This window comes from Poecilia reticulata, chromosome 12, assembly GCF_904066995.2.
Source record: "Poecilia reticulata chromosome 12, P_reticulata-male-v2, whole genome shotgun sequence".
NCBI classification, from domain to species: Eukaryota; Metazoa; Chordata; class Actinopteri; order Cyprinodontiformes; family Poeciliidae; genus Poecilia; species Poecilia reticulata.
Genome location: NC_088841.1, coordinates 8135409 through 8162661, shown reverse-complemented (window position 1 = coordinate 8162661; position 27253 = coordinate 8135409). Strand labels below are relative to the sequence as shown.

Sequence of the window (27253 nt, the reverse complement as noted above, 5' to 3'; positions counted from 1 at the left end):
ATACGTTTCTAGTAATACTTTTTTAATTTGCATATTATTTACAATTTTTTATCACAAAACATGTTTTACTGCATCGTTTCCAGTCATCTGCAACAGGAAGTTCTGGCTTGTAAAAAAAATGTAACTCATCAGATTAAAGTTGGAACGTTTTTAAACAAAAAGGTGTAACAATGAATAACTTAATGATCTTGAGACAGATGATTGCTCTGTTTCAGCATGTGAAGGTGAAATACTCTGTATATGACAATATCTTGCTTTACCACACCCAGCAGAAACAACGTGTAATTGTTGAGACTTTCATTTTCTTCACACTCGCTTCAAACAGTGAATTTAGCGTTTTCTTCTGTACACACACAGTATTTTGCACTATTTATGACTCATTAGAATGCTCCTCAAAGAATATTGCAATAAAAGATGTTCTCACTATGTGATGTGAGCTTGAACCTCAATTTAAACTAAACATGCTGTCTAACGGATGCCTGCAACTTTTAAAAATAATCCGAGAGTCAGATTTCTCTGTTTTATTGACACGATTCATAGACCATCTCATTTCAGATACAATACATGTCCAGCAAAGCGCAAAAAGAGTGAAAAGCCTTTGTTTTTAGCAAGGGTATACATACATTTAACAAACATCCCCCACTCGCAGTGGGGGCTGGGGGTGGATACAGGATATGAGATGGGATTATTCTTTTTATGTAAACCCCTGACCACTTCAGACTCATGTGAGATGAAGATAAGCGAACCAGGTTCCCTTACCAGCAATGCATTACGTCAGAAATTCGGTTTTTTTTTTTTTTTTAACTTCATAGATCAGTGAGCCAACTAGATTCCTTCGACAGTTTAATAAAAAATAAATACAAGGAGACCATCGGCTGAATAGTACGAGAACATTTAAAATGGAGGCAAAGAAACAGAAGCAAAAGAAGCAGATGTTACACAGGGAGAAGCCGAGGGAAAACTAAAAAAAATACAAATAAATTATTAGCAAAATCTTTTGTGTTTTGCCTTCTTCCAACTCCTTTTCGCGCTTGAATTTGTAGTATCGTACAGCGAAGGACATTCAGCAAAGCAGACTGGAGTTATAGAAAACAATCATGCAAAGAAATCCGTTTCAACACATAACCACTGATACGGAAAATCAGATCAAAAAAACAGCGCGATCAACAGTCAGTGCCTTCACGTCTTTTAGTAGATGTTATTGTTCTTTCTCTACAGACTTTAGATTTGCTACTGTACTTTGATAAAAATGATATGACAGACCCGCTTCCTCTTGGCTGTCCAGTCCTCTGACTGGACCGACATTCCACTTTTATCCGTAGGATCTTGGGTGGGGTGAGGATCTTACAGTTTGTAGCCAACAGTCGTTGTTCCAGGACCTCCCACCCCATGACCTTTGACCTTCCCCTGTCGGCCACGGAAAAGTCCATCTGGGAGGAGCCGCCGGAATGACCTTAGGTTGATATTTGCTTATATAAAAAAAAGGCGTGGTATTTTCTTTTATTGGCATCTGTTCTTAGTATTTTGAGTCTAATATATTTTCTATGTTTACAATCATCTTTTTCTAGACAACAAACGATTAAAGAGTTTCATTCCAAAATAAAAATGCCTCTATTATACCACTACTAAAGGCAGCTATCAAAATAAAACACACCATTAAAATCAAAAAGTCATCTTGAGACATTTATTTACAAAACCTTAATATTCCTTTCAATGATCTTGTTTTTTTTAGATAAATAATATTGCAGTATTTTTCCAGTAGTAACATCTAATTTTGGAATGAAACACTTCAATGATAGTTTTGCGTTCATGTACACATTCAATGCATTTTGCATTCACAGATAATGCAGTCTTTCACAAGTTCTTTGTTTTAACAAGATGTTCTCGATATGGTCTCTTCTTTTAGAGATTGAATAGAATGAGCTTGTTTTTGGTTTTTTTCCCCATTTCTTCGCAAGGACAACGTCTATCTATCCTAACTGAATCCTCCTCCGTTACAGTTCCTCTGAGCGGATGACGTGAAACAGTGTCACATTGTAGAGCACCTGGTGGCCATTGTTCCAAGCATAGAGGGCACGGTCATGAGGATTGTAGTCCAGCATGGAGATGTGCGAGTACTTGTTCTGCAAGGGAATGTCAATGTACTCGTAAGTCGAGGAGTTGGTGGAGTACGCGTAGTAAACCTTGGTCCCTCCCGAGTATCCGTTTGTGACGTAGAGTGTGCCGCAGATCATGAACGACTCGCCGGCGCTCCGCTTGGGGTGGTTGGTGGTCCAGCTCTTGATGATCTGCAGCGTGTTGGGGTTCAGCTTGCTGATGACGATGTTGCCGGCGTTCTGATTGGTGGCGTAGACGGCCCACAGGCCCCCCTCGTCGACCATCAGGTCGATGTCCGAGTGGCCCCCCCAGGCGTAGTGGTACGCGTTGTTGAAGCCGGCGTAGTCCAGCTGCCGGGACTTGCTGATGGAGGAGGTGCGGAAGTCGAACTTGATGATGACGTGGCTCTGGAACTTGTTGAAGTAGATGGAGCCGTTGTAGACCACCTGGCCCGTCCCCGACCACGGGTGCGGCAGCCGGTGGGATGTGAAGTTGTCCGACGTCATGAAGTCATGCATGGACTTGTACTCCCGAACAAAGCGGTTGTTGTGGTAGCCGTCCATGTACCAAACCTAAGCAAAATAAAAAGAAAAGGAATGCCTCAGATCTCTGCATCTTATAACTCCATAATGTTAAATTTGCCTCTAAGACCAAACTAAGTGTCATAACGAACAAGCATCCTAATCAAGTTAACAATAGGATTTATTTTTTTATTTGAGCCAACAAAGCTTTTAATAATAATAATTAAAACTCCTGATGTCACCCTCAGGATGGCAGCTGACAGAGCCTGCCAGGATAATGCCATCCTGCTGCAGCTGCTTTTTAACCCTGCTTCCTGTTGGCTCCTTTTGCTGCCGCCATTCCAGAGCCCCTAATACCTTCACAGTCTCTGCGGAACTGATACGGCTAAGGCTCTTTCACCACCTGGTACCCCCTGCTGCTGCGACTGATTGGTGAATGCCAGTCACATGCAGGGAGCAGGTCCCCTTGGAACAGGATGAAACACACTGGAGTAGAAAAAGAGGTCGAGTGAGACTGTCCACTTCAGCCAAGTAAACACCGTTGTGGCATTTCTCCTTTTCGTGTGTTTTGATCAAAATTGACGATTTTAGTCTTTACAAAACTCCCTTCTTACACTTGAGCTAAATTCTTAGCATTTTTCTTTCTCTCTAATATTACATTACCTCGTAGGCTGTATGGAATGTGCTATTTTTGAAACAAGCTTTCTAAAGGAAGGTGTTATAATTAAATAATTGACTATCTGTTATCGAGCTCCATCCTCTTCAAGGCCCGACGTCCCTATTAAAATCTTACAAAGGTTTTCTTTGTAGTGCATCATAATTATATGAGTAATGGCTGTTCCTGTAATTTTGTGTACACTCATCTTAATCATCAATGCCATATTCACTGTGGGCCTTTAACCATTCGTTATTCCAACATACAGGTTTAATGACTTCTAAAATAAAAAATTGTTGCACAGGTTTGCAGCCATCAACGAGGTAGTCGTATAACATTTGCTAGAGGAGACATGATGGTGATGCAAAGTTTCATTTTGGACAGCGACACTGGTCTTTCAAGAGGTTCAAGTCCGTGGCAGACTTGAGCCTTGATGTGTCTAGAATTGTACTTGAACAGCCCAAACAATTTCCTTTCATCTGACGGTGACGGTCTGGGTCAGAACTAGCTGCAAATAATTTCTGGGAGGCCATGATCCACAGTAAACGTAAAGACTGGTTTAATATGGGAAAAGCAGGTAACATGAACCTTCCAGATCAGCCATAACCCATATCCTGTTCATAACCGGCTTCACTCCCCAGTGAGCAAAACAACTGCTTTATTTTAGCAGCCAGCAAACAGTTGATTAAGCAGTGTGATTTTTCCAGCTGATCGAGCCAAGAACACTACATGTTGGGACTTCTGATGCCCCTTCTGCTCTGGCAACATTGTTTACATTCTTGATAATGGCATCGTCTTTCTCAGAGCTGCAGTTCAGTGACCTGTGTCTTACTGAGAATCCCTCACCTTCCAATGCTAATAGGACAAGCTACATGTATCTTTGATCTGGATTTATAAATAACACCGTTGTCTGAGAGGGATAGACAAAGCACTTGCATGCTTCCCAGTATTCCTGACATCATTTGAAAATGACAAATTCAACGTTTTTGAACTTATCCTTAAAAGCTGAATTTATGCCAGGAAATTTTTAAACTTTCCCAGCTCTGCCAAGCAGGCATCATCATTATACACCAAAAATGAATATGGCATTCATGGATTTATGCCGATAATAAGTGTATGTGTACTGATGGGAAATGTATCTTCTGAGCCAAAACAAGTCCTGCTATGCAAAAGGGAAGCTGATGCAATTGGCTACAAAAGCAGTGCTGGTCAAGCTAACCTGACAGCTAACGCCACTCGCTCTCAGAGTGGTAGACTTTTTCTTATTGTAAAGAATAGCTGCAGCTTTGGAGTCACAATTGTTTGTGAAGTAGTCAGGTAGAGAACAAGCTTTGAAGTTTAATGTTGTCATCTGCTTGTCAAAGATTTTAGAGCTGCTGCTAATTAGCAAATGCCAAAGCTGACATATGTAGTTACAACTTATCTGATGGAAACTGAAGATGTTGGAGAACAGAATTGACAAGTTCTGTTGGTTGTAGAAGGCAATTTTCATCTGAGAGTATGTTTAACAGGCAATCTGACATCTGAGTAAGTTTGTATATTAGCACATTTGTAACTTACAACACCGGCAGCAACATCACAAAGGCCTACTTTTATAACACTTTGAATTTAAAACAAAAAGCCAAAAAGAATCAGTTTTGCATGGACCATTAATAATAAGGTTACTAGATTATAATAAGCAAAGTTCTAAAATCTGTAATCAAACTGTTCCTATGCCTTAAGGTCCTTTTATTAAGATGCCAAAGAAATGCTAGAGTGACCAGGTGTTGAACAGCTTTTGGAGCAGCTGGACCTGTGTACTGCACACCTGCTGGGCAAAAGAAGCGGACTTCGTTTTTCCCTCTACAAAGAAAATATCAGCTGTAGATCTGGTCACAAAAGACAGATGGTCAACATTTTTACGTCTATCATAATTAATGTCATTTTAATCGCTATTAAAATCCAAATTGGAATCTTTGCCAACTGGCAAAAATTGCAAAAATACTGTGCATGACTTAAGTCAAAAGCTATGTTCATGTGATTTCTTGATATTCCGGAAATAAATAAGATTATTTCCAAAGTTTAAAATTAGATTTTTAGCTATTTCCATGACCAGATAAATTTGGGAATAATTAAACTGGGCCGAAAATGTTTTGGTCATTTTTTAGTATTTTCTCCACGTTCGGTTTTTCAGAGTGAGTAAATCAAAAATGTTTCCTTAAGAGGGTCATTTCTGATTTCTAATTTCAATATTTTCAACAAACTAGTTTCATTAAGAAACAGTGACCTAATTGAGCTGTTACTACTGACACTAACAACAACTGACTCAAATTTGTAGAAATAAGTTTTTCCACAAAGCCATCCTCTTCTAGGTTTTTCCAAACTGATACAAGGCTTAGCAATCTTAGCATGTCTGAACTTATGAAACTAAGATTAAAAAAAACCTCTACAATATTATGTCTCCTAGGCTTCTGCCAATTATCAAATAGAAATGATTAAAAAAAAATAAAATAACAGAAGTGGTAAAATAGGAAGTTTTCCATCGACTGTTTTTGGCAGATATATCTCACACAACTGATTACCCAAACCGTTTCCAGCTCCACTGTTTGACACCAAAAGCTTTAAATGTCCAATTCTTTTTCAACAACCAGATTAGATATTGTCATAAAGTCGCGTTTAAAACCCAGCCATGTTACCGTGTGCTGTACCTACCCGGGTATCTCCTTCAGGCGCCAGAGGATCCGTCATCCAGGAGCCAAACCTGGATCCAGACGTCTTGATGGTGATCGGATCACTGATGCCTGTCAGTTTGCCGCAGGCTGCAAGTAAAGAAGTAAAATGGGAACATCTGCAGCAATGCCACTCCCCTCCCACCCATTGAGGTACTTCAGCTAGGTCGAGCTTTATGGGAAAATATTATTTTGTCATAAGGATGAAGTTGGGAGCTCCAGTACAGCTCGATGGTATCTTACAGCCTCTCCCCATGCATGATGTACTCTGCAAGAAGTGCTTATTATTCTGCTCACATATGCTAATGCCTGTTTTACCCTCAGAATGGGAATGTGTGAAGAAGTGAGGGAAATTAAAAAAACAAAAATAATCAGAAAAGGGAGAGGCTCTCTGTACTTTTCCTCTTGTGTGAACCACCAGGCGTCAAGGCGCTAATTAGCGTTGATTGAGGTGTTAATCTAAATTTGACAAAAATAACGCGGGTTTTGCGTCCCTCCTGACTGAGTTCAGAGTAATCCTCTCCATCTAATAAGCGCAGGCAGAGATTAGAGGGTTTCGTTAGTCTTTCTAGCCATTTCGTAGCAGAGAGAGAGAAAAAATAATAATAATTGAGATCACAGCGAAGGGCCTCTCAAAAATCACAAGATGGGAGTTGGCCACAGTAAATATCTAATTTAAAGTGCAACTCTGAGACGACTGCTCTTTTATGGGTTTCATTAGCCTCTCTCTTCCTCTCTCGCCTCTCTCTGCGAAGCGTTTCATCCATTAGTCCATCATCCCCTTTTTGTTCTTCACTGAAGTGGAATGTCGCCATCCTTTTGTGGACATACAACCCGGGATTTATTTGTGCTTCCCTTCTGCTTAATCTTCACACACATTGCAACCCCTCTCGCTGTCACATTCCAGCCTCTTATGTAATGGGACTCGTGGCTTTGTGCTGGAGCGTCGGCGTGTCTCTCCGTGTACGGCATATGTCATGCCCGAGAGAATGTGTGGGAATTGTACCTCGGCTGCAGCTGAGAGACAAACGCATACTCGCACGAGCGTGGATCTACCGTTTCTACTAGGGGGGTTGGAGTCCCTTACATAACCCTAAGGGTGGGGGGGATTAGAGACGGCACTCCGACATTGGCCATTGATTTATTTATTTCTTTTCTATAATCGTGCGTCTATCATTAGAAGTAAACTGCTGCTGCAGTGGGCAACACTGATGGATCTGCTTTCTGGAGATACGGCGCAGGTTCTAATCCCCTTTTGGCCTGAATTTGTTTAGCCTGAATCAGAGGCCAAATCCAAGTGGGGGAAAAAATAAAAACTAATGGGAGCTGCGGCCAATGCCACAAAAGCACAACCAGCCCATCAGTCAGAACTTATTCACATTTTTAGGATGGTACGCATACAAATGTGTTTCATTGGGATTTTATGTGACAGACAGTCCAACACAAAACAGTGCATGAATATGGAAAAAATAATACATGGTTTTCAAAAATTTTATGGAAAAAAATGCACTGACCCTCAGAGTCAGTCCTTATAAAATGGCCTTTTTGCTCCATCAACAAATGCAAGTTTTGTGGGTGATGTCTCTATAAGCTGACATTGACTGATTGTTTGCCCATTTTACTTGCCATAAATATGTAACATGAATATGCCAACCAGTCGTAGTCTTGCAGAAAGGTGAACCTTCATCCTTGCCTTTTACAGACTAGAACACCTTATTGACCTGCAGCTCTGGACAAAATGGAGCCCACTGCACTGAACCCCATTGAAAACCTCCTGGTTATTCCACCAAATATTGATTTCTGAACTAAACCAAGTTAAACATTGGTGTTATTGTTTCTAAATGAATATAAACTTGTTTTCCTTGCATTATTTGAGATCATAAAGCACTATCTTTTTTGTTTCTTTGACCATTTCTCATTTTCTGCCAATAAATCCAAAATCTTTGCTTCGAATTTTGGAGACACGTTGTCAGTAGTTCGTAGAATGAAAGAGCAATGTTCATTTTACTCAAACATATACCTATAAAAAATTAAATTAGAGAAACTGATCATATTAGGTGATCTCTTAATTTTTTCCAGAGCTGTATGTTCAGCTCCGGAAAATCGGAAAAAACTCAGAAAAAAGTTTTTCAGACTCTTCTTATCAACTCCAAGGAGTTTCCCTGGACCTGCATGATGTTGCTACCAACATGTTTCAATAGAAAATAATCATTTCTGGACCATGTGCTTTATCAGTTTTCTGACATATATAATGTGCATAATGTTCATCTGACCAAGTTATCTAATTCCAAATGTTTGCTGTGACTTGTGTCAAACTGCAAATGGGACTTTTTCCAACGATCAAACATTGGTTTTGTTTTGTTTTTTTCTTTTATTTTATCATTCTTGCTTGAGTAAGCAATAAAACACAGTTTTTTCATTGCTGTGGATTTGGAGTTTAGGATTCCTTCTTACAAACCCACTGTCATCTGGACGAAGCAGGCAGGCAGCATTGTGAGGATCATGTTCTTTGATTTCTCCAGTGCATTCAACACAATTCAGCCTGATTTGCCTGGCAATCTATTACCACCAGGCGCTGTAACAGATTGAAATCTTGGAAGCCCCTTGGGAAATAGAGCGCATCTACAAAGTACTCACAACGCTTCACTTTTAACACGTTGTTGTTTTACAGCCTTGATTCAAATTGTATAAGACTGATCTCATTTCTCAAAAGTCTACACAGACAATAATGGAGTGGCTAAAGAACGAGCAGTTAAAGGTCACGTCGAGGCCTAGTCAGTCACTAGATCTCTGCCCAATAGAACGTCCGAAGAGTGACCCGAAGATTTGCGTTACCAAGCAACAGCCACGAAACTTAGAGGATTTTGAAAGCCTCCGTAAAGAGAGTGGTGTCAAAATCCTTCCTTATATGCATGAAAAGCTGGAGAATCAAATACTTATTTCACTCACTGACATGTAAACTAATTCTTAACTTTTCTTTTGCTACTTTCCCGTGCTTCTCTACAAACAGAGAACTAGGAAGGAACCACATACTTATTTTTATCAAGGTGACTTCTGAAGACAATTTGTTGCACCTGATTTACTTTACGGGCATCAAAATACAGGGGGTGGGGAGATGAACACAAATCCTCACCACACTTCTCAGAAGGAATTGAAAACCACACATCCGTTGTTCTCCACTTTAAAAATTTCTCCTACCTCGTGTTGATCTTCAGTATGAAATACATTGAGATTTTTGAATTTTGGGGTTTTATTTTGGTTATTTGTTATTATTTACGGTTCCAAACAGAGAAGGGGAACCAGCTGCCATGGAGCAGCCAGCAGAGGTATTTCTCCTTGCTCCTCCATCCATCAGTGTGTCTGCGTTTCCACGGCCTCCGTTCGCCTGCGGCTCTGTGTGCATCCACATTGCGGTGGCACGGCAACGGGAGATTTATTTATTTGATTATTGCCCAGCAAGCTGGCATGTCCACTTGATCGATGGCCATTGTGTCCCGACAGCCGCGGGCCCGTTAGTCTCTCTGGCACACAGCAGCTTGAAGGACAGCTCAGCGGAGACTCTATTTACTCTCATTCACTTTTCCTGCACTTTTTCACTTTCTCCATTCCATTACCACCCTTCCTGCAGCCCTCCCTGTCTATCACTCAGAGGTAAAAAACATTCTGCCGCCTCTGTATTTTTTTCCTTTCCTCCTTGTTATTGGTCGTATGCAAATGTGGCCAGTCACCTTGGTCGGTTTAATCTCTGCACGGAGTCGGAGTGCATCTGTGTGCACGATGCATGAGAGCTTTAGCAAGCATGCGAAGATGAAAAGGAGAGCCACCCTCTGCTCTGCCTAAGCCAGCGTCTCGCTGGGTGACCTCGCCTTTATCTCCTCCGATCTCGCACACGCCACCGTTCCGTCCCAGAGGTCACGGCTTCCTCCCCATTTCCAGCTGCTTGGACGAAGACATGGGGAATGGCGTGTTCAGCGAACTGGGAGCTGAAACACTGGAGGGGTACCGGCCCCCTGGAGTTGGAGGAGGTTTCTGATATAAATAGGTGTGAAATATACAGCAACGCTGTAAGCATTCACTTTCTTGTGGAGTGTTTTTTTTTCTTTTGCTTTCACACTTAACTGTTTCAAGTCAAACTAATTTCATCATCAGTTGACAAACAAAATGCAGTGAGATTGTAGAGATAAAAAGCTACCCAGTGTCCTATGTGAAAAAGTAAATGAACACTAGATTTAATATCCGACTGTGTTGGAGGGCAACAGCTGGCATCAGTCTTTTGGAAAAACTGACAATCTTTTACTTCACTGCTTATGAACTTTGGACCACTCTGCTTCCCAGAATTGCTTTAATTCAGCCACATTGGAGCTTTTTTTTTTTTAAGGCAGTGCCTCAGCATCTCACTTATAATTAAGTTCAGACTTTGACTAGGCCATTTTTTGAGCCTCTCAGAGGTGGACTTTCTTTTGGCTCATTGACCTGATTTGTAATATCTGTGAAGTTTTACCAAAACATTTTTTTTTAAATCAAGCTGATGGTGAGCTATTCTCCTTTAGGGATTTTTGCTGAAAAGCATCAGAGTCAACACCAGATTTGACTGAAGGTACGATGTTCTTTTTCAAAAATGTTGTTACTTTTAAATCAGATCTAATAAAAAGTCAATACAAAAAAATAGTATTTTGCCAAAGGTCTTATTGAGATACTCTTTGTGTTTAGTCAGCATTAGACAGCCTTTGAAGCATTCAGAAAGGCTATAATTTTTTCTCCTTTCTTATAGTTGAATAAACAACACAGACTTTGACTGAGGTAACTGAGGTCTACAGTGTTTCGATTTTGTTCTGGATCCTTTCGTGACCTTCTGGATGAGTCGTCTTGGACTAACATCGGCAGGTCAGACAGTCCTGTTAAGATTACCCGCTCTCCAAAGTTTTTTTTTTCTTTCCATTTGTGGAAAATGATTCTCACTGTGGTTCCAAAGCATGAAAAATGACTTTGTAACCCTTACTGGGCTACTTGGTGCCAAAGTCTGTTTTTGAACTTTGTTTGTATCATTAATATTCTATTTAATAAATTTATTGATTCCTCAAGTCTGAAATAAATCAGGCCAAAGTGTTGCTAATGAATTTGAACTAAATGTGTGACTAATCTTAGTTTAATCACAAATAAACCACGAGGGACGGTGAAATCATCATTTGAAAACTACGTTTCGCATCTGCTTGTGTCGTTCTCGCCTGATATTAAAATCTGTCTGATGACATGAAACGTTAAAGATTCAGTTTCTGAAATGAGCTAACTGATCATTTCAGCATTGTGGCTCAAGCACTTTCTAAATTCCCCTCTGTCATCTTGCACTGTGAATTATTCAAAACAGGGACGCAATATACCCGCGATGTGCTAAGTGCCTCTGCTCTTGTAAAATATCTTAGTCACCATGTGGGTGTGCATCTATTAGCACCGTGCTCTGTCACAAGAGGTGTGAAGACACTGAGGAAAGGGGTAAAAAGCAAAGAGAGGACTGGATCCACATGAGCAGCGCAGCTGATTTTGTGGACATATTTTCGCATGCCACTTTGAGGCAGCAAGCGCTTCCATCATACCGTTCTGATGGGGTTCCTGCAATGAAGCTAATCAGGTTTCACATATTGAGGAACACACATTAGGTAGGCTGAAATGAGGGCTTCTCCTAGTTGCAGGATGCCACATAATATTTCTAATAATGTAAATTGGGAATGTGATAAGCATTTGCTGGAAAGTTTTTTTGTGAAAACCCCTTAAAATCAATTATTTTCATTTCTGCAGCATAAGCGCCCAATGTAAGGTTTAGAAAAATACAGCCTTTAACCAAAATACAATTTAACAGTTTGGAAAAATTCATTTGATTTTAATAAAATTACCATGACAAAATTGTATGCAGCCATACCTTAACCCTGATTTGTAAATATGGCAGCATCCAGTATAGTCTAGTATAACATGTAACAAGCTAGGGCTAAAGAGGGAGAGAAATATTTGACTATTCCTTTTTGCACAGTCTGTCTCTAGACCCTGCAGAGTTCAAGGTCCTCTCATATGCTCTCTAGTCTTTACCTCACTCCAGACTTTTTTCTGAAGAATTTAAGTCTTGGGTCTAAGACGGCCATAAAAGGTTGATTTTGTGACAGCTTAATCATTTCTGTGTTGATTTGCCAATGTTTTTCTGTCGTTATCCTAGAGAGATCGCTAATGATGACCTACTTTCACCAAATTTGTATGAAAAATATTCGAAGAGTTCAACAAGTTTCTGAGAGCGTGCACTCTGACACGCCCACAAATCCTCCATTGTGCTTGGCAGTCAAAGACACTTCAGGTGTGAGCTACAAAACCGTCAAAACTATTGTTTTGGTCTTTGGTACTTTGTATTTGTTGTACTTTGTTACTTAAGAGACCATTTTTCACTTCAAATTTATGAAATACCAAAGGTAATAAAGTTAGCAATGAGGATTTGTAGCATCAACCAGGTGATTCCCAAAGCATTCAGACTTTGACATTGAATTCTTTCTGTTTTGGGTCTTTTAGGTACCGGTGGTGTGCTGGGCTGCTACTTCCGCCCTGCACTTCTCCAGTTTCACATTTATGCAGAACATGTGTCGCATTCTGTTGCTTTGGTCAGGAACAATGACTCAACACAAAAATCAGCGAAAGGGGAAAGAAAAGCAGCCAAAATCCAGGAAAAAAAAAAAACCTTTTGGAGGACTTTAAAAAAAATCTTGGAGAATTATTCATCTTGAAATACTTTCAAAATACTAAGTGTGGCCGCTTTAAAGCGGTGGTTTAGCCGTTTTGAGCAATTTCACACATTAAGCAAGAGTATTTTGAGGGCTGGGCGGTTGCAAGGAATCTTCCCTTGCTTTCCACGTCATCGTGTATGTATGCCTGAAAATAAATTTCTGGGCTAATTATGACATCTTTAGTCAGTGTGTGTGTGCATGCATGTGCTTGAAGCAAAGTGTGTGTCAACAACTTTCTGTGCCTACCTAATTTTTGCATGCATGCTCGCAGTCTCTCCTCAAGATTTGACACTCTGTTGTGGAGCTCCTCGTAGTCATAGGCCCCCATCTCTTCTTGTAGCTCGCTTAGAACTGACGTCAGATTTCGGACCTCCTCCTTAAACTGCAATACCAATTTGGCATCGGCTTTGTACTCCTCCAACACTGGTATCAACGGCCTAAGCGCCTCCATTTTCGCCTTTATGGCCTGAAAGGATTAGAATAAGCTCGGTTGAGTGTCAAGCGCGACCAAAGAAATAAAAAAAAGAGAGACTGGTTTTCCAGAAAAGAAAGAAAAGAAGAAGGGAAGAAAAAAAACACCTGACTGAGCCTCACTACTCTAACTCTGCCCTGCTTCTTCACTTATTGTGTTCGTGTTTGTGCGTCAAGTGTAATTGTGTTTGTTTTTTTTTTGTTTGTTTTACTTTTAGTTTGTTTGTGCAGGTGTGTCTCTGAGTGAACAAACCCAAAGAATACTCTCCACCCGCTTGGACGGAGCAGAGCAGGCGGGGTCGGGGCCCCTTTCTCCGGACGGCGAGGGGCCATTTTTTTTATTTATTTATTTTTTTAAAAGCAAGCCCTCGGTACACGGACAACAATTGGGAAAGCTCTTTATTGGTCATCAACGTTCAAAATGCAACATCGTATTAAGGGTTACATGCTTTACATGTCACACACAACAAAGTGTCTCGAATTTTTACGTCTAGAGTTTTACGTAAAGAGTTGCTGATTAACCAAATATGCATAGACAAAAGCCAAAAGAAAAGTGACTAACACCAATTAGTAATAATAATATTTAATAATAATAATAATCATAATAATAATAATAAATTTATTTACGCCAGCAAAAAGCTTTTAAGATGGAAAACGTTGACAGCAGTAACATGCAGGAATAGATCAGTAGTGGGTTGGTTTGGGAGAAGGGTGAGGGGGGTGGGGGGGTCTCTTAATCTTAATGATGCTAAGGGTAAATTAACTGTTTGATGCCCAAACACTCAGTACTGTGGCGCAGTTCAGGGGGGGAATCTGGAATTGACCTGCCTCTTCTTCCCTGTGGCTCTCTTTACATGTCTTAAAGTTAGCCCTGCAAGCAAGAAAATGACAGACTGTTGACAGGGGCTAGAGCTTTCTAACCTGACTCAAGAGACACACAAAGGCACACACATATTTAGTAAAATGCACTTAAACAATGTCACAGTAAATTGCGCGCATGCACCGAACATGGCTGCGTGAGGCTGTGTGCTACGCATGCATAAATAGCGGGGATGAGACACTTGGAGAAGTGCAAGACAGATGGCATGAAAACAGGAGCTACTTTAGATTCAATGCTGAAGCTAAAGATGCTGAAAAACTGTATTTATGTGGTATAGATGTGCACATAGCTAAATCCCTTGTCTATTCGTATTAGCAAACCAGTAAGGGGTGAAACAAAATCTCAAACTGACAACTGAATGTTTGGTTCTGCCTGGACAGAGTTTGTCTGCTAAAGCAAAACTAGCAAGAGACTTAATGCTAGTCGGTGCTAAAATAAAATAGAACTGCTTCAGCTTGAAACCCAGTATGCATGTTTGAGGTTCTTATTTTGAAAAAGGGAAATTAAGTAGATTTTTTTTAGTTATTTTGTTGTGTTAAAGGAGTCTTTTCCAATACAATATCGCTCATATGGTTGGCTTACAAAAATCTGCTACATTAGCCTTGAAGAAGCTAATGTTATAGTATAGTGGCTTTTGAAGACGCTAATGTATGAAACGCTGTAAAACTGATTAACTGTTAGCCGCAAGGGATACTAGAGCTAAAAACTTATACGGGACAAGAAAATAATCATTTTCGATACTTTTGTGGCATTAAGCCCTCATTATTAACATCAATAAATTAAAAAATAGATATCAATATAAAAATTTAAGATACACTTTAGCTAAATTAGACATAATTTACAAGTGTTTTCAGTATGATCGTTGGTATGTGTTAAGTATGCATCAATAGGCATTAGTCGTACACATATGCAAGCTTGGATATGTGGCCATTTGAGGTGCATTCATGACTACAGCCTACAAGAAATTAAGAGCACTTAAATTGTGCATGAAATGCAACACATAGACTACTAGTCAAATCTATACTGGGTTATTCTGTAACAATTGCACTCTTTACAACACAGAGTGGGAAAAGCAACAAAAAGGGTAAATTTACTTTCCTCGAATAGTAAATATTAAACTTACCCAGGAATGGACACCTCTAATCTTGTCCATTCCTGTGAAACCACTAATGTGTATCATATTGAATTGTCATTTGAGCTCAATGTATTGTTACGCACTAACTATTAATGTACTTATACATTACGGTTTAATATCAGCACTAATTAATATCATACATTCAAATTAAACAATACATTATTCCATTTGTAAAAACTTACATTTTTAACAAGACTAAGCAGCAGCTCATTTTGTTAGTATGATATAACAAATTTTATTGAAGCACGTTCAATAAAAGTGTTTTCAACCCATTGCAATTAAAATGAAGTTAAATTTTGCTCTGTCAAATTAGCTGTGTCAAATGGGATTTCTTCCACAGCTTTCCTTTTGCAGCATTTCTTTGGAGGCAGCTGACTTGAGAGGTGTTTATCTCCAACAGCTTATATTGGTGTGTTTGACCAAATGCATTTCGATGAGCATCTATTGATTTTAATGTCATGAATTGAGCCACGAAGCCAAACACGGCTGCAGCGTCGTTTGGTTTCAAACCCGTTGACGGGGAGAGCTCAATAACTTAAAGGTGTCGACTTGAGCTGCATTGAACTGCAGCAAAAAGGCAGCGATGTAAAGGGCACTAATGCAAATGCTGCCAGAATGTCACGGCATCTCAGATGTGATCTGGAGCACCAGGTTTAGGAGGAGTCAAAAGTACAAATTCTGGCTTTAAAAGAGAACAACTTTTTTTAGATACTTATAGTTCATGTATCTAGTATAATTGTGCATACAGTATGTGTGTTTGTATGTGCTGAAACAATAGTAGTTTAAGGTGGATGGTTACAGTGATTTATCAAAAATCTTGATGGTGACACTTGTTTTTAGCATTTCTATTTATCTATGTAAAAGAGATGAGCATTTACATTACATATACTATAATGATTGCAATGATTCTATACTCTTTCTACTGACAGACGACACAGAATGGGTTAGGCTGCTAACACTGAGTGACACAGCAGTCTCTGAGGGTATGGCGGTGGGATGGATGGCTGCAGAAGGGGCCTCTTACCTTGTATTGCTTAGCAATGTTCTGCTTGTGGTTCTCCTCCACCTCCTTGAACTTCGTCTCCAGGCCACGGAGCTGGACCTCCATCTTCTCCACGTACTGAAGGTCCCTCTGGGTGCGCTGGTCCAGCACCTGGATGGACTGGGTCATGTTCTGGACCTGGGGATCCGGCAAACATAAATCCAGGTTGAATATCTAAAATATCTCTTTTTTTCCCCTTCTACCTCAAAGGTTTTTTTTTTTAGTAGTCTGGTGTAAAGAAACAGCAACAGGTTTCCAACATGTTGTTTTGGCTTGGCACGCATTTCTTGATGATTCACAAACTCTGACATCAGGCAGCTAGTCAGGGGCCTCACAAGCGAAGAATGCATACTGTTCAGACATTTGTCGTCTCCAGAAATGTTCCACTTGATGCACTCCCCAAACTAAGATGAGCCTGTTGATGTCGGCTCCCGTAATTCGAATAATCTGCATTATTTTGGATTAGCTTGTTTACCAATGTTTGCATTGTAGCTCCCAGGCTGGGCATTGAGCTGCGTTGCATCATTAGACATGTTGCTCTGGGTGCATGCAGCGCAACATAAGCGCAGCGTTCATCCGCCTCCCATGACGACTTGGGTTTCCAGGGAGCTCATTAGACACTTGATTTCTATTCTTGTCCCACATTCAGGGAGGTGACTGGGGGACCATATCTTTGTGAGCGTGAAACAAGGTAAAAATGGCTACCCTGGGCATTGTGAGACGCAGATTGCCGTTGCTGGGTATTTAGCCAAGCAATTACCTTCTCCAGCAGCTGCCTCAGTTGTTTGGTGCGAGCATCCCGCGAGCACATGGACTGCTGGGGCGCCACCACGGTGCAGACACACCTCCCTTCGCTATCCTGGGCAGAACTGTACACCTGCCACGACTCCTCTGGGTTTGCTGGCAACACCTTCATGCAAAAAAAGAAAAAAAACAATCAAAAAGTGTTGTCAAATGGCTTGAATAACATAGCTTTTTAAAAAACATAATAAACAACAGTAAGCTCTGTTGCTTTGTGAAATATGCATCAACTTGCATATCATGGGTAACTGTGTCCGTGCCCATGATTAAGCACCGCCTGTTCGCCATCACGTCCTGAAGCTGCATCAGGATACCATACCATTAAAACCCATCAGCCGGTAAGTCAGCTTGGTTACCGTGGAAACTAAACGCAGGCTTGTCCAAAGGCATCGCTGACCTAGAAGTTATGAAAGGTTGCTCAGGCAAATCCTCCTGCTGCTGGGGTTCAAGAAATGTTTTCAGGTGCTGCGTCCCTCTCCTACTCCCCACTGGGCTGTTTGGTCTTTAAAGAGGGGAAGAACCTCCTCTAAACAGGAGAAATGCTGTTTGGTTTCACTTTGATCGTATCATTTTGCCGTGTGCAATATGAAAATAAATGATTTCTCCCCTGTTATGTAATGTACTTTATACACCGAATGCCACGGTTACACTCATTACTTACGAGTCGACCTGAGAAAGGAAGCAACTCCGTGACAACTAAGGGCACCCTGAGGTCCTGGGGCCCCAAGAGCACGAGCTGTATCCATATAAAGGAAGATCAATGCTAATTTATTTGTATTTGCTCCTTGTGTCAAGTTTACATTTCATCCACACTGTGATTGTAGGTACGATGATCAGAAATGTTTTTATTGTGGGCGTTTTTTATTTCTATTTTTTTTAATGGAGGTACCAATCAATAACCAGAAATCAGAATGCAGCTATTATTTCACAACCAGCTCCAATCGATGATCAGCAGTTCAAACACTATCGTCCTGTTTAGCACATCCTTCAAAACCAAAGAACTTTAGTGTATAAACCCATCAACCAACAGCATCTGATGTGATGCACCTTTGTTGAGTTTAGTTCCTTAAAACGACAAAAATGTTGATCTTGCGATTTTGTAGTTTCGAATCTAAACTACTACGTCTCACCAAAGAATGTGCAGTACTTTTTTTTTGCTCTGCATTCAGTCTATATATGGGTCACAGCTCTACGATGCCAGAACTATGACGTCACTTTTTTCTTTTTATAATCCATCACACGACTAATCCATTTACCGTCCTGCTGCTGGGATCAGAGAAAAGGAGTGGCTTTTTTAAAACACATTCACTACTGTGTCAGTTGCCTTTTAATCCAGCCAGGGAGGCGGTGATAAAACAAAAGGGGAATGAGGCTACAACTGAGTACTCACTAATTGCATAAGAAAAATACTAAAGATTCACGCATAAGGTTTTTTATAACTTTTTCCCCTTAGGACTATAACCCCATAAGAAAAGAAAAGGTTTTCTGCTTCCTTGGTGGAGTTAATAATAGCATCAGAGCCTAATTTGTATTAAACTCAAAAGGCTGTCGTGCTGCTGATTGATGCTTCCGAATGGAAAATAATGGGAATTCTTACTTTTGATCTATTTTCAGAGTCTATCTGAAACTCATTCCATGCAGAGGCACCATGTGAAGGAGTATGGTGGTGGAGAAAAGCAGTGACCACTTCTAGAAACCTGCTGCCTGTCCTGGTCAAGGCAGTCTTGAGACACAGAGAAGCCAAATTAAATAATGCAATCATTTCATTAACTGTTTTGTTGCACACCCCTTTGAATTGTCATCCTTTTCTGCACTAACACGCACATAACGTAACTCTCCTAACAAAAACATTTGCACACTACCCCCTGGATTACGGCACCCATTTGGCCACCACCTTTTTTAAAACATTTCCTGCAGGCGCCCCTGTTAATGGGATTGATTCCATTAGGCCACTTATTGTATCCACTGCTTAAAATCTAAATATTTGACAAGACCAGCATGCCAAATACTTAATTTTGATTCATCCAGCAGTGGCATTGAGCGCCTCCTCCTTCCATTCACCCACTGTGGAGAGGAAAGATGAAGACTCCTGCTGTTCCAGAGGGGATCTAGGACAGCACGCTCTTTGTTTTTTTTATTTAATTTATTTATTTATTTTTGTTGAAGCATTTAAATTTCCATATATTTTTAGAATCAAATCTGAGAGGTAAAAAAAAAAAAAAGAAAAGACCAACTTTCCATTTCGGTGCAGCAGCAGCGCAACATCAAACACCAGAGGAGGAATCTATGATGCCTCTCCAAAATCCTTTACTAGTCCGGGGCGCACGGCACGAGCTCAGCTTTAAATTATGAATGAACCAACAGCGCTTTCCCATAATTAACATTCCCTTTAGTGATGGGAAAAAAATACAATAAAATCGGCCCGATCGGCCCCGGGGGTGAATGGAACTTACTCCCGTGCTCCGGTCTGGGTACCCTCCCTGCGCCGCCGTCAGCTTGGTAGTATTGAGCCCCACCAGAGAGGGGAGGGTCTGCGACATCCAGTTGGTGATCATCGCCATGGTGCTCAGCACGACCCCGATCTTCAACAACGGCACCGTCATCTTCTTCGCGCTCCGGACGTCTCGGACTTGACGTTAATCCTCCTTCATTCTACGGACTCCGTGGAGAAACCGGGGAGGCGAGTCGCGGTGCCCAGAGCATCTCGGCGGTCCGACCGGGTCTCCGGCTCGGCTCGGCTCTTCGTGGACATCTTCAAAAGGAAAAGGGGGATGCGGGGAGTGCTCGGACGCAGACGCGCAAATGGGTATCTGGGACAGAGGCAAGAGAGAGAGCCGCAACGCTCGATCCTCCAAAAAAGTGCACGACGGGTGTTTAAAATAACCCCCCGAAAAGCACACAGCGGATGGATAGATCCTCTTTGCTGGCCGTCCCGCACAATGCTGCTCCCGAGCTCCGGTTCGCCTTTTACTATCTGGATCCGCCTCCTGATTTGGGTGCGCTCTGTGATGAACTGCTCGTACGGGCGGCTCCAAATGGATGTGAGAAGGGAGGGAAAGAGGAGGTGCTGTAGATCTCCACAGCGCCAGACGCAATGATGTCACACAGTACGGGCTCCGCTTATTGTAATAGCCAATCTCGGACCGCAGCCGAGTCGTCAATAAGCCGACCGACACAAGCTTTCTGGACAATGAGGTCAGTCAGACAAGTGATGTCTGAGAGGACTCTGGGATCCTGGCGGTCATATTTCTCTCTCAGTGGCCTTTATGTCCGCACAATAAATCCCGAGCATTCGCTTTCAACTTGAAAAAAAAAAAAGAAAAAAGTATAGCTGCACAGCCAACACCCAAAAAAGTGCATCACAAAAGGGAGTACGGTTTGCAAAAGCAACGGAATGAGCGCGTTGGTTGTCTGATGGAAATGAAAGCGATCGGTTATCGCAGAGAATCTGCTTTTCATTCGTGTGACTCTGGCGCCATCTTGTAGCTGATTTTGGCGTTACAAATTTAAATAGACTACTTATTAAAGGCGCATTTCAAATAAAATCTGGCGGGTATTTCGGGTTTGACTTGCATCGACCTTTGCATCTATATAGTATACAAATTTGCGTTGTGAATGTCAGAAGAGATTAAAAACAATTTGCAAAATCATTATATCGATGGAAATGCGGCCATGGCGTTCATATGAATCAGTAGAACTGACTGATAGTCACAAGTCCCATCCAGTGTTATGTGGGTCAAAAGCTGAAAATTTAGGGAAATATTACCATTGAGAAAAAATGTCTAAATCCCATTCCCTGGGACTAATTGAGGTAGCAGTATACCTCAATTAGTCCCATATATATATTTATTTTTTTTTTTATTTTTTTTTTTCAGTATATTTTTGTGTATATGACAGTGAAAAATACTGTCATGTCATGTACCTATGACAGTATATTTTTAAAAGAGAAATGCTATATATATATATATATATTTCTTTTTTTTTTCAAACAAAAAAAAAAAAACAGGAAGCCATTCATTCCCCTTGCCACAAAACATCTTGGCTGTTCCAGCATTTACAAACGGATGGTTAAGAACTTGGAATGAGAATTGAAATGTTCTGCATCAACAGGATGTAAGTTAATTAATATATATATGTCCCACTTTGAAATCAAACTTTCCTTCAAGATCATCAGTTAATGTTGTCTTGAGTTTTTAGCAGTGACTTCAATCTGTATGTGTTAAACTTTTTTTTAAATCCAGCAACAGATGTTGCTCTTATGTGTGTTAAAAACAACTTAACTATAAATGCGAAATAAATGTTATCTAACGTGTGTAGATTTCTAACAATGTTTTGCTAAATTTAGTGACAGAAAGTGTACTATTTGCTGTGTAGTTTTTTTTTTTCAAACTTTAATGCTAGTCTATAAGTCTTATGTACTACGATTAAGTATTAATACATGATCACCTATCCACTCATTTCTCTCATTACTTGTTGAAAAATGCACCAGTTGTAACCAAAACCTGAAGTTTCATAGTTAGGCAAACATGATTTAAAAGTTATGTTAGTCTGTTGCATTTAATCTTGCATTTAACATTGTATGCTTTAGTTGTTTGTAAATAGATCAGCAAGTAAAAGTAAAAAATTTTTATAGCTGATTCAAATCAACACCACATTTGTTCCTTTTTGTGGAACGTAGAAAAAAAATGCAGACCCCCATCCAAAAAAAAAAAGGAAAAAGAAGGCATGGACAATACAAAGAGTGATGCTTTAGTGGAAAGTGGTTTTAACTAAATTCTACATATGGCCTCATACTGCCTTTGGGCTGCTCAGTGCATTCATTTTTCACTGCAGTAACGCAACACATTGCATAAAATTACATCGATTTGCACCTATGACAGTATATTTTAAAAGGAGAAATGCTATACTGTTTTATCCTCTTTGCTTTGTTTCCTAGGAAAAACCTTTAGATACTACTGGGTGTTTTGAGGATGGCAGGTTTCAAAACAGCGATTTCTTTTCTGCATTTTATGCTAATTAGCCATTCATGTTATATATATATATATATATATATATATATATAATATATTAAAAAAAATTATATTTATTTTTTTTTTTAAAAATAAAAAATATATATACTAATATATATATTAAATGAGACAAATATAAAAACCAGGAACCCATTCATTCCCCTACACCTTCACCGTGGCCACAGAAACATTTTGGCTGTCCCAGCATTTACAAATGGAGGGTTAAGAGCTTGGAATGAGAATTTAAATGTTCCGGATCAACATGATGTAGGTTAAAGAGCTCAGATAACATGACTGTCCAATCTCTAGAAAACCTCTCTGAAAGAAAGATGTGATTAATCCATGTGCAAACTGTGTTTCCATTACTTTCCCACCACTACCCCCAAACCTGTGGCTTTTCCCTTTTACTGTAGATGACCTTTAAGGTGGGATCGCACAGTAACAGTAGTTTCACTGGCAGCTATCGACTTCCCCCACTGAAGCTCAGTAGTCCACTTTCAGATTATATAATGAGAGGAATGTTAGCAGGAGACAGCATGAGCTTATAATGATGTTCTCAGGGCTGGACTTGAGGAGTCCTTTGTACACAGGCTTCTTTGTGGAGCGCAGACTGCAACAGAAAAAGGGAAGGAAGGAAGGACTGTGTCCTAAATTAACCTCAAAAGGAACGGATGTACCTTTTTCTCGTTAAGTCCATAAAGCTAAAGCCCTTAGGATTCAATCATGGAGGACAACAGTTACGGTGGCAGAGAGTGATTAATAATCATTGACCTTCTTGTAGATGGGTCAATCAGACTGTTTATCAAGACAGATTGGTGGATATGCAGCAGCATTGATTGAACATTTATCCTCATGGGGTTCATACAAACAAACAAGAGCAGCCAGTGAACTGTTATGTGCTGCATTTGCCTGAGAATAATACTGAGAAGTCATTTCTACAATGCATTCGGTATGAACAAATCTGTAGGTAAAAGCAACAGAACTGTTGGGGAAAAAAAAAACAGGCTGGCATATTTTACGGCACACCTCCACAACCACCTCGTACTGCTCTGAGATTGAGCATTAAAGCTTGATGAGAGTAGTACTTCTGTCTGGCCTCTTTGTGCTGCTGAAGCTGTTTTTACCTTGTAGGACAACCACAATGTCACATTCAGAATCTAGAGTTTTAGCTCTTTGCAAAAAGAGAGGAAAAAAAAAGAAAAAACCCCCCACATATTTCAGCCTACAAATGCGCTGTGAAATACATCGTACCTCCACCTACTCCTCTTCTGCTTCCTTCCTCCTCTCCACCCTTTGCCTCAGTCGGCCGTACTGAATCATAATCATCAGCTGCCAATCACACCACGCATAATGAAATCCACTCTGAAACCATGTAACGCCAGACAGAGTATAATTGTTGTTGTTTTTTTTTTTTTAGTTTCTTCCAAAGAAAGCATTTAAAGTCAGTTTGTACCTACACAAGCAAAAGGAAAGCTTTACAAGCTGGGCTAATTCTTGAATTAGCACGTTGCCCGGCATCAAAAAGATGGCTTTCAACGTCACCACCTGCTCCATCATGTGTTGCTGAGGTACTTTAGGATGTGAGCCTGAAGCCCATTGGTGGAAGAGGCAGTGCAGGTGAGGAGCAGATGCTGCTCTGAATGCTTACTATTCCTCGCGGAGGGAGCGTGGGGTCTGCAAAGCCAAAAAATAAATAAAAAAATCCAGGGAGCAGAGGGCGGGATGAACGCAGAGAGGGTGTCTCTGGCTCCTACAGCCAAATGTCTCGAGAAAAGACGTTCTCCTTCAAACTTTGCCTCTGAAAAACCGTGGGAGAGTTTTGAAGCGAGGCACTTAATGCAGTCCTTAGGAGGGCATCATCGTTCATGATCAGGGGTCAACGCAGTATAGTACTGCTTTGGGGGCTTTTCTTTTTTTTTTTTATCCTCACGTAGCTCAACAGTAAGACCTGCAAGTCCCTAATATTTACAGAAAGAATTGTATTATTTTTTCCCTACCTGGATTCAGTCGGAGCTGAGGGTGGGAAGATGTTTGGTTTCCCCTCCTACGCCGAAAGGTTTCCATAAAACGGAGGCAATAAAAGCAGCGGCTTTGTCAGGGTACCTTGTCTTTTGGTTTTTCTTGTGCGAGAATATCGACTTTCTCACAGGCCATCAAAGAAAAGACACTGTCAGTGTGTCGCGGGCCCTGACCTGCACAGGAACCAGGCTTCTGATCGCAATGCCAGAAAGGAAGGCAAAACGCTTTTCTATCTACCTCTATGAATTGGCCACTTCCTGCTAAGACAACCCCTATGTTCATCATGTTTTCTTCAAATATGAATTCAAGATGGTGCGTGCGAGGTAACTCACTGTCGAGCTTTAATGGGTGGCAACAGATGCCTGCTGCTTTCGTACTTGCCAGTGGGACATTTCACAACTGATTAATTCAATTGATATTAGTCGGTTTGCAGCCCGCTGTAAGGAAATGTACCAATAAGACTCCAGTAAGTGATGTATAAAACCAGGAAGCAGCTGAGGGTTATTTTGGTTTATATGGCGTCACAATTTTTCATAAAAGCTATTAGAGTGGAGCTCAGTTGAGAATAAGAACCACAATGAACAGAGGAATGATGTGATACACAGAGGAATATGGGATATCTGGTGAGTAACCCAGGGTGCCCTCCTATCTTTGGGTGGCAACACAAAGTTTAAAAGTATAAAATTGTACCTAGACTAGAGGTTTTATTTTCATTTTTTACTTTTAAAATTCAGTTGACGTTTTAAGCACTGTAACCTTCAGAGTTACTTTAAAACATGACTTGAGAAAAATGGCATTTACTTTGTTTTTGGTTGTTTTGGAGTGCGGAAAATGGAAGATTAAGACACACATAGAAATTGCTTTGTATATTTTGGTCAAAACCTGCATGGAACTCTAAGTACTGTGTTAAGATAATAATTTGTTAAATCTACCCCCCTCCCCAAAATGCCACAAATGGGAAATATGTAAGTTTCTTAAGAATACAAGTACAACTCATTTCATTTATTGTTGTTTAGTGCATCAGTACAAAATAGATTGTTTGCAAGAACAACTTGGGAATGGGTTAGGATGAAAAGCCGGCCATATTTAAGAAGTTGGGCCACGAACTGTTAAATTGAATCTTTGCAGATTTTTGTTCATTTTTGGAAATCAGTAAAGTTATCTTTCGGTCAACAATCCCGTCCATGCTCTTTCTTTGATTTTGTTGTGGCAACCCAGGATTATCAGGAGACTTCAAAAAGTCCATGTGGTCCCTCTACCCCTCCTCCCCTCTTGCTTCCATCAGCATCATCTGCAGCTGCATTTTGCTGACTTGCTTGTAAGAACTTCCTGCCAGACCAACAAAAAACGTTAACATCCAAACTTCTACCAAAAAAGAAAAAAAAACATCCTTGCATGAATGTCAAAACCAAGAAGTTGCTTCACTGACTAAAAACTTCCCTCCTTGTTCATGACATTTCCCATGAAACCTGTTGGAATCCACCCTACCCCCTACACACACACCCCACAGCCCCCACCCCGCCTCCCCAATCCTCTCAAAGCCACATTCTGTCAATATTGTTCCGACACGCTGGTTGTCAGGGCCGGCAGGGTTTTTTGCAGCAAACTACTTTACACCCACATTATTGAGTTTGTGCCTTGTGGCATGCCAATGGGGGGGACAGAATTTATTGATAGTGCCTCGCTCCACATTTGATATTATTTTCTCTCCAATTACCAGTTGCAGTTGGATTCGCAACACAGAAACATATGACTTTGGGCTGAAGCAAGCATAATTAGATAATAAAAAAAGAGAAAAAAATACATACAAATCCTTCACTCCAGCGTAGGCAGGGGCCTTGGTGATAAATAAACCCACTCCCCTCACGCCCTCACGCTCTCACCAGCCTGGCAGTCTCATGTTTATGATGTTTACTGCCTGTCAGGTGTCTCTAATAAACAACCCCAATGTCTGACTGGTTTTTGTGCGCACACTTTTTTGAGCCCATTGTTGGAATAATTGTTCCCTTCACTCACAGGCGCCAGCAAAGTCACAGTGTGGTCAGTGGGCATGCTCAAATCCTCCCATGCCCCCCACCCCCCTCCACCACCCACCCCTCTGATTTGAGACACTGCATTTGATTGTTTAGCTCCGATTTTTTTAAGGAGCAGCAGTCCATCACTATTGTTAATTGATGGCCTTTGTTTTTCTTTCTTTCTTTTTTCTTTCTTTCTTTATTTCTTTTTTTTTTACAGGAAGCTGCGGGCAACATCTGGTAGCAGAACGGTGGAAATGTTAAATCAGACCTTTCGCTAACGAGGACCGATGTGTCAGCGGTGGAGAATAAGTGAAGGCACAACGCATTCACAATCATGTAATCCCGGGATGTTAATCTGTTTAAGAAGGAGGGGTTGGGGGGGGGGGAAGGGGCTAATTCTCGGGGTCTCCTTGTATGAGGGAGAGCCACTTAACCTTTAGAGACGTGTATACATATGCATAAAGAATAAACAAACAGGTGGGAAAATGGCGTGAAGAAAAGCAAACCTACTTGGGTGAGTTCTGTGCCCATGAAGACCAGGAGAATCAGAGTCAGGAGCTTGCTCGCGGGCTGCATCTCTTGCCTCCGGTGTGCGCGCGCCTGGACCAGCGGTCTCACATGCAGATCGGTTCCCTCCTTTCGCGTCCCCCCCCCCCCTTTTGGCTCAGCGGTCTTTTTCTCTTCAACCACCTCTCTCGGCTCTGTTTCTGTGCTGTGGGTCACTCGACTCTTTTTTTTTCTTCTCAATGTTCTCTCTCTCTCTCTCTCTTTTTCCCTTTAAATAACGACCACGATTACAGTTTAATCCCCCGCAGCATATAACGGCGAATCTGTCTCACGGAATCGTATCCGGGCATATTCATTTCATATCGAGAGCCTTTATCTGTCTCCGGAGCCTCTCCCCTTGTCGGGTGGAGGACGCTCTGGCTTCTAGCTGCGACGTGCGGCTGTGATGGACATGGGAGCAGAAGGACGCGCACACTGCTCCGCATACAACCGGGTACAAATCTTCAGTCAGGATATTGGCAAAAGTTTACCTCTCCGCCTCAAGCTGCCGTATAAGGTCTCGGCGAGGTGGGGGGAGAAAAAAAAAATGAGAGAGACGGAGCTGTCCGCGGTGCTGAAAACGGAAGTTGCAT

General features: G+C 41.0%; 1 protein-coding gene across 2 annotated transcripts; it reads right to left on the bottom strand.

Moving 5' to 3' along the window:
• Nucleotides 1–506: 506 nt before the first annotated feature.
• On the bottom strand, nucleotides 507–27253 carry olfm1b (olfactomedin 1b). 2 transcript variants are annotated; one of them, XM_008423600.3, is made up of 6 exons: nucleotides 26625–27253; nucleotides 17028–17177; nucleotides 16250–16405; nucleotides 12986–13205; nucleotides 5965–6071; nucleotides 507–2669 (listed from the first exon to the last, which is right to left on the bottom strand). In XM_008423600.3, exons 1-6 carry the CDS (start codon nucleotides 26688–26690, stop codon nucleotides 1995–1997), a joined length of 1374 nt encoding a protein of 457 aa, XP_008421822.1. In that variant the 5' UTR covers nucleotides 26691–27253; the 3' UTR covers nucleotides 507–1994. The 2 variants fall into 2 exon arrangements, with proteins under 2 accessions (XP_008421822.1, XP_008421821.1); XM_008423599.3 differs by lacking the exon at nucleotides 26625–27253 and adding an exon at nucleotides 19522–20129.

What these genes read in the sequence shown, in the direction of transcription:
- olfm1b (XM_008423599.3), bottom strand. Translation starts at nt 19,671, where the DNA reads ATGACGGTGCCGTTGTTGAAGATCGGGGTCGTGCTGAGCACCATGGCG. An exon ending in TGAGGCAGCTGCTGGAGAAG is followed by an intron (nt 16,406 to 17,027) that starts GTAATTGCTTGG and finishes CCGGATCCCCAG; the next exon opens with GTCCAGAACATGACCCAGTC. An exon ending in ACATTGCTAAGCAATACAAG is followed by an intron (nt 13,206 to 16,249) that starts GTAAGAGGCCCC and finishes TAATCCTTTCAG; the next exon opens with GCCATAAAGGCGAAAATGGA.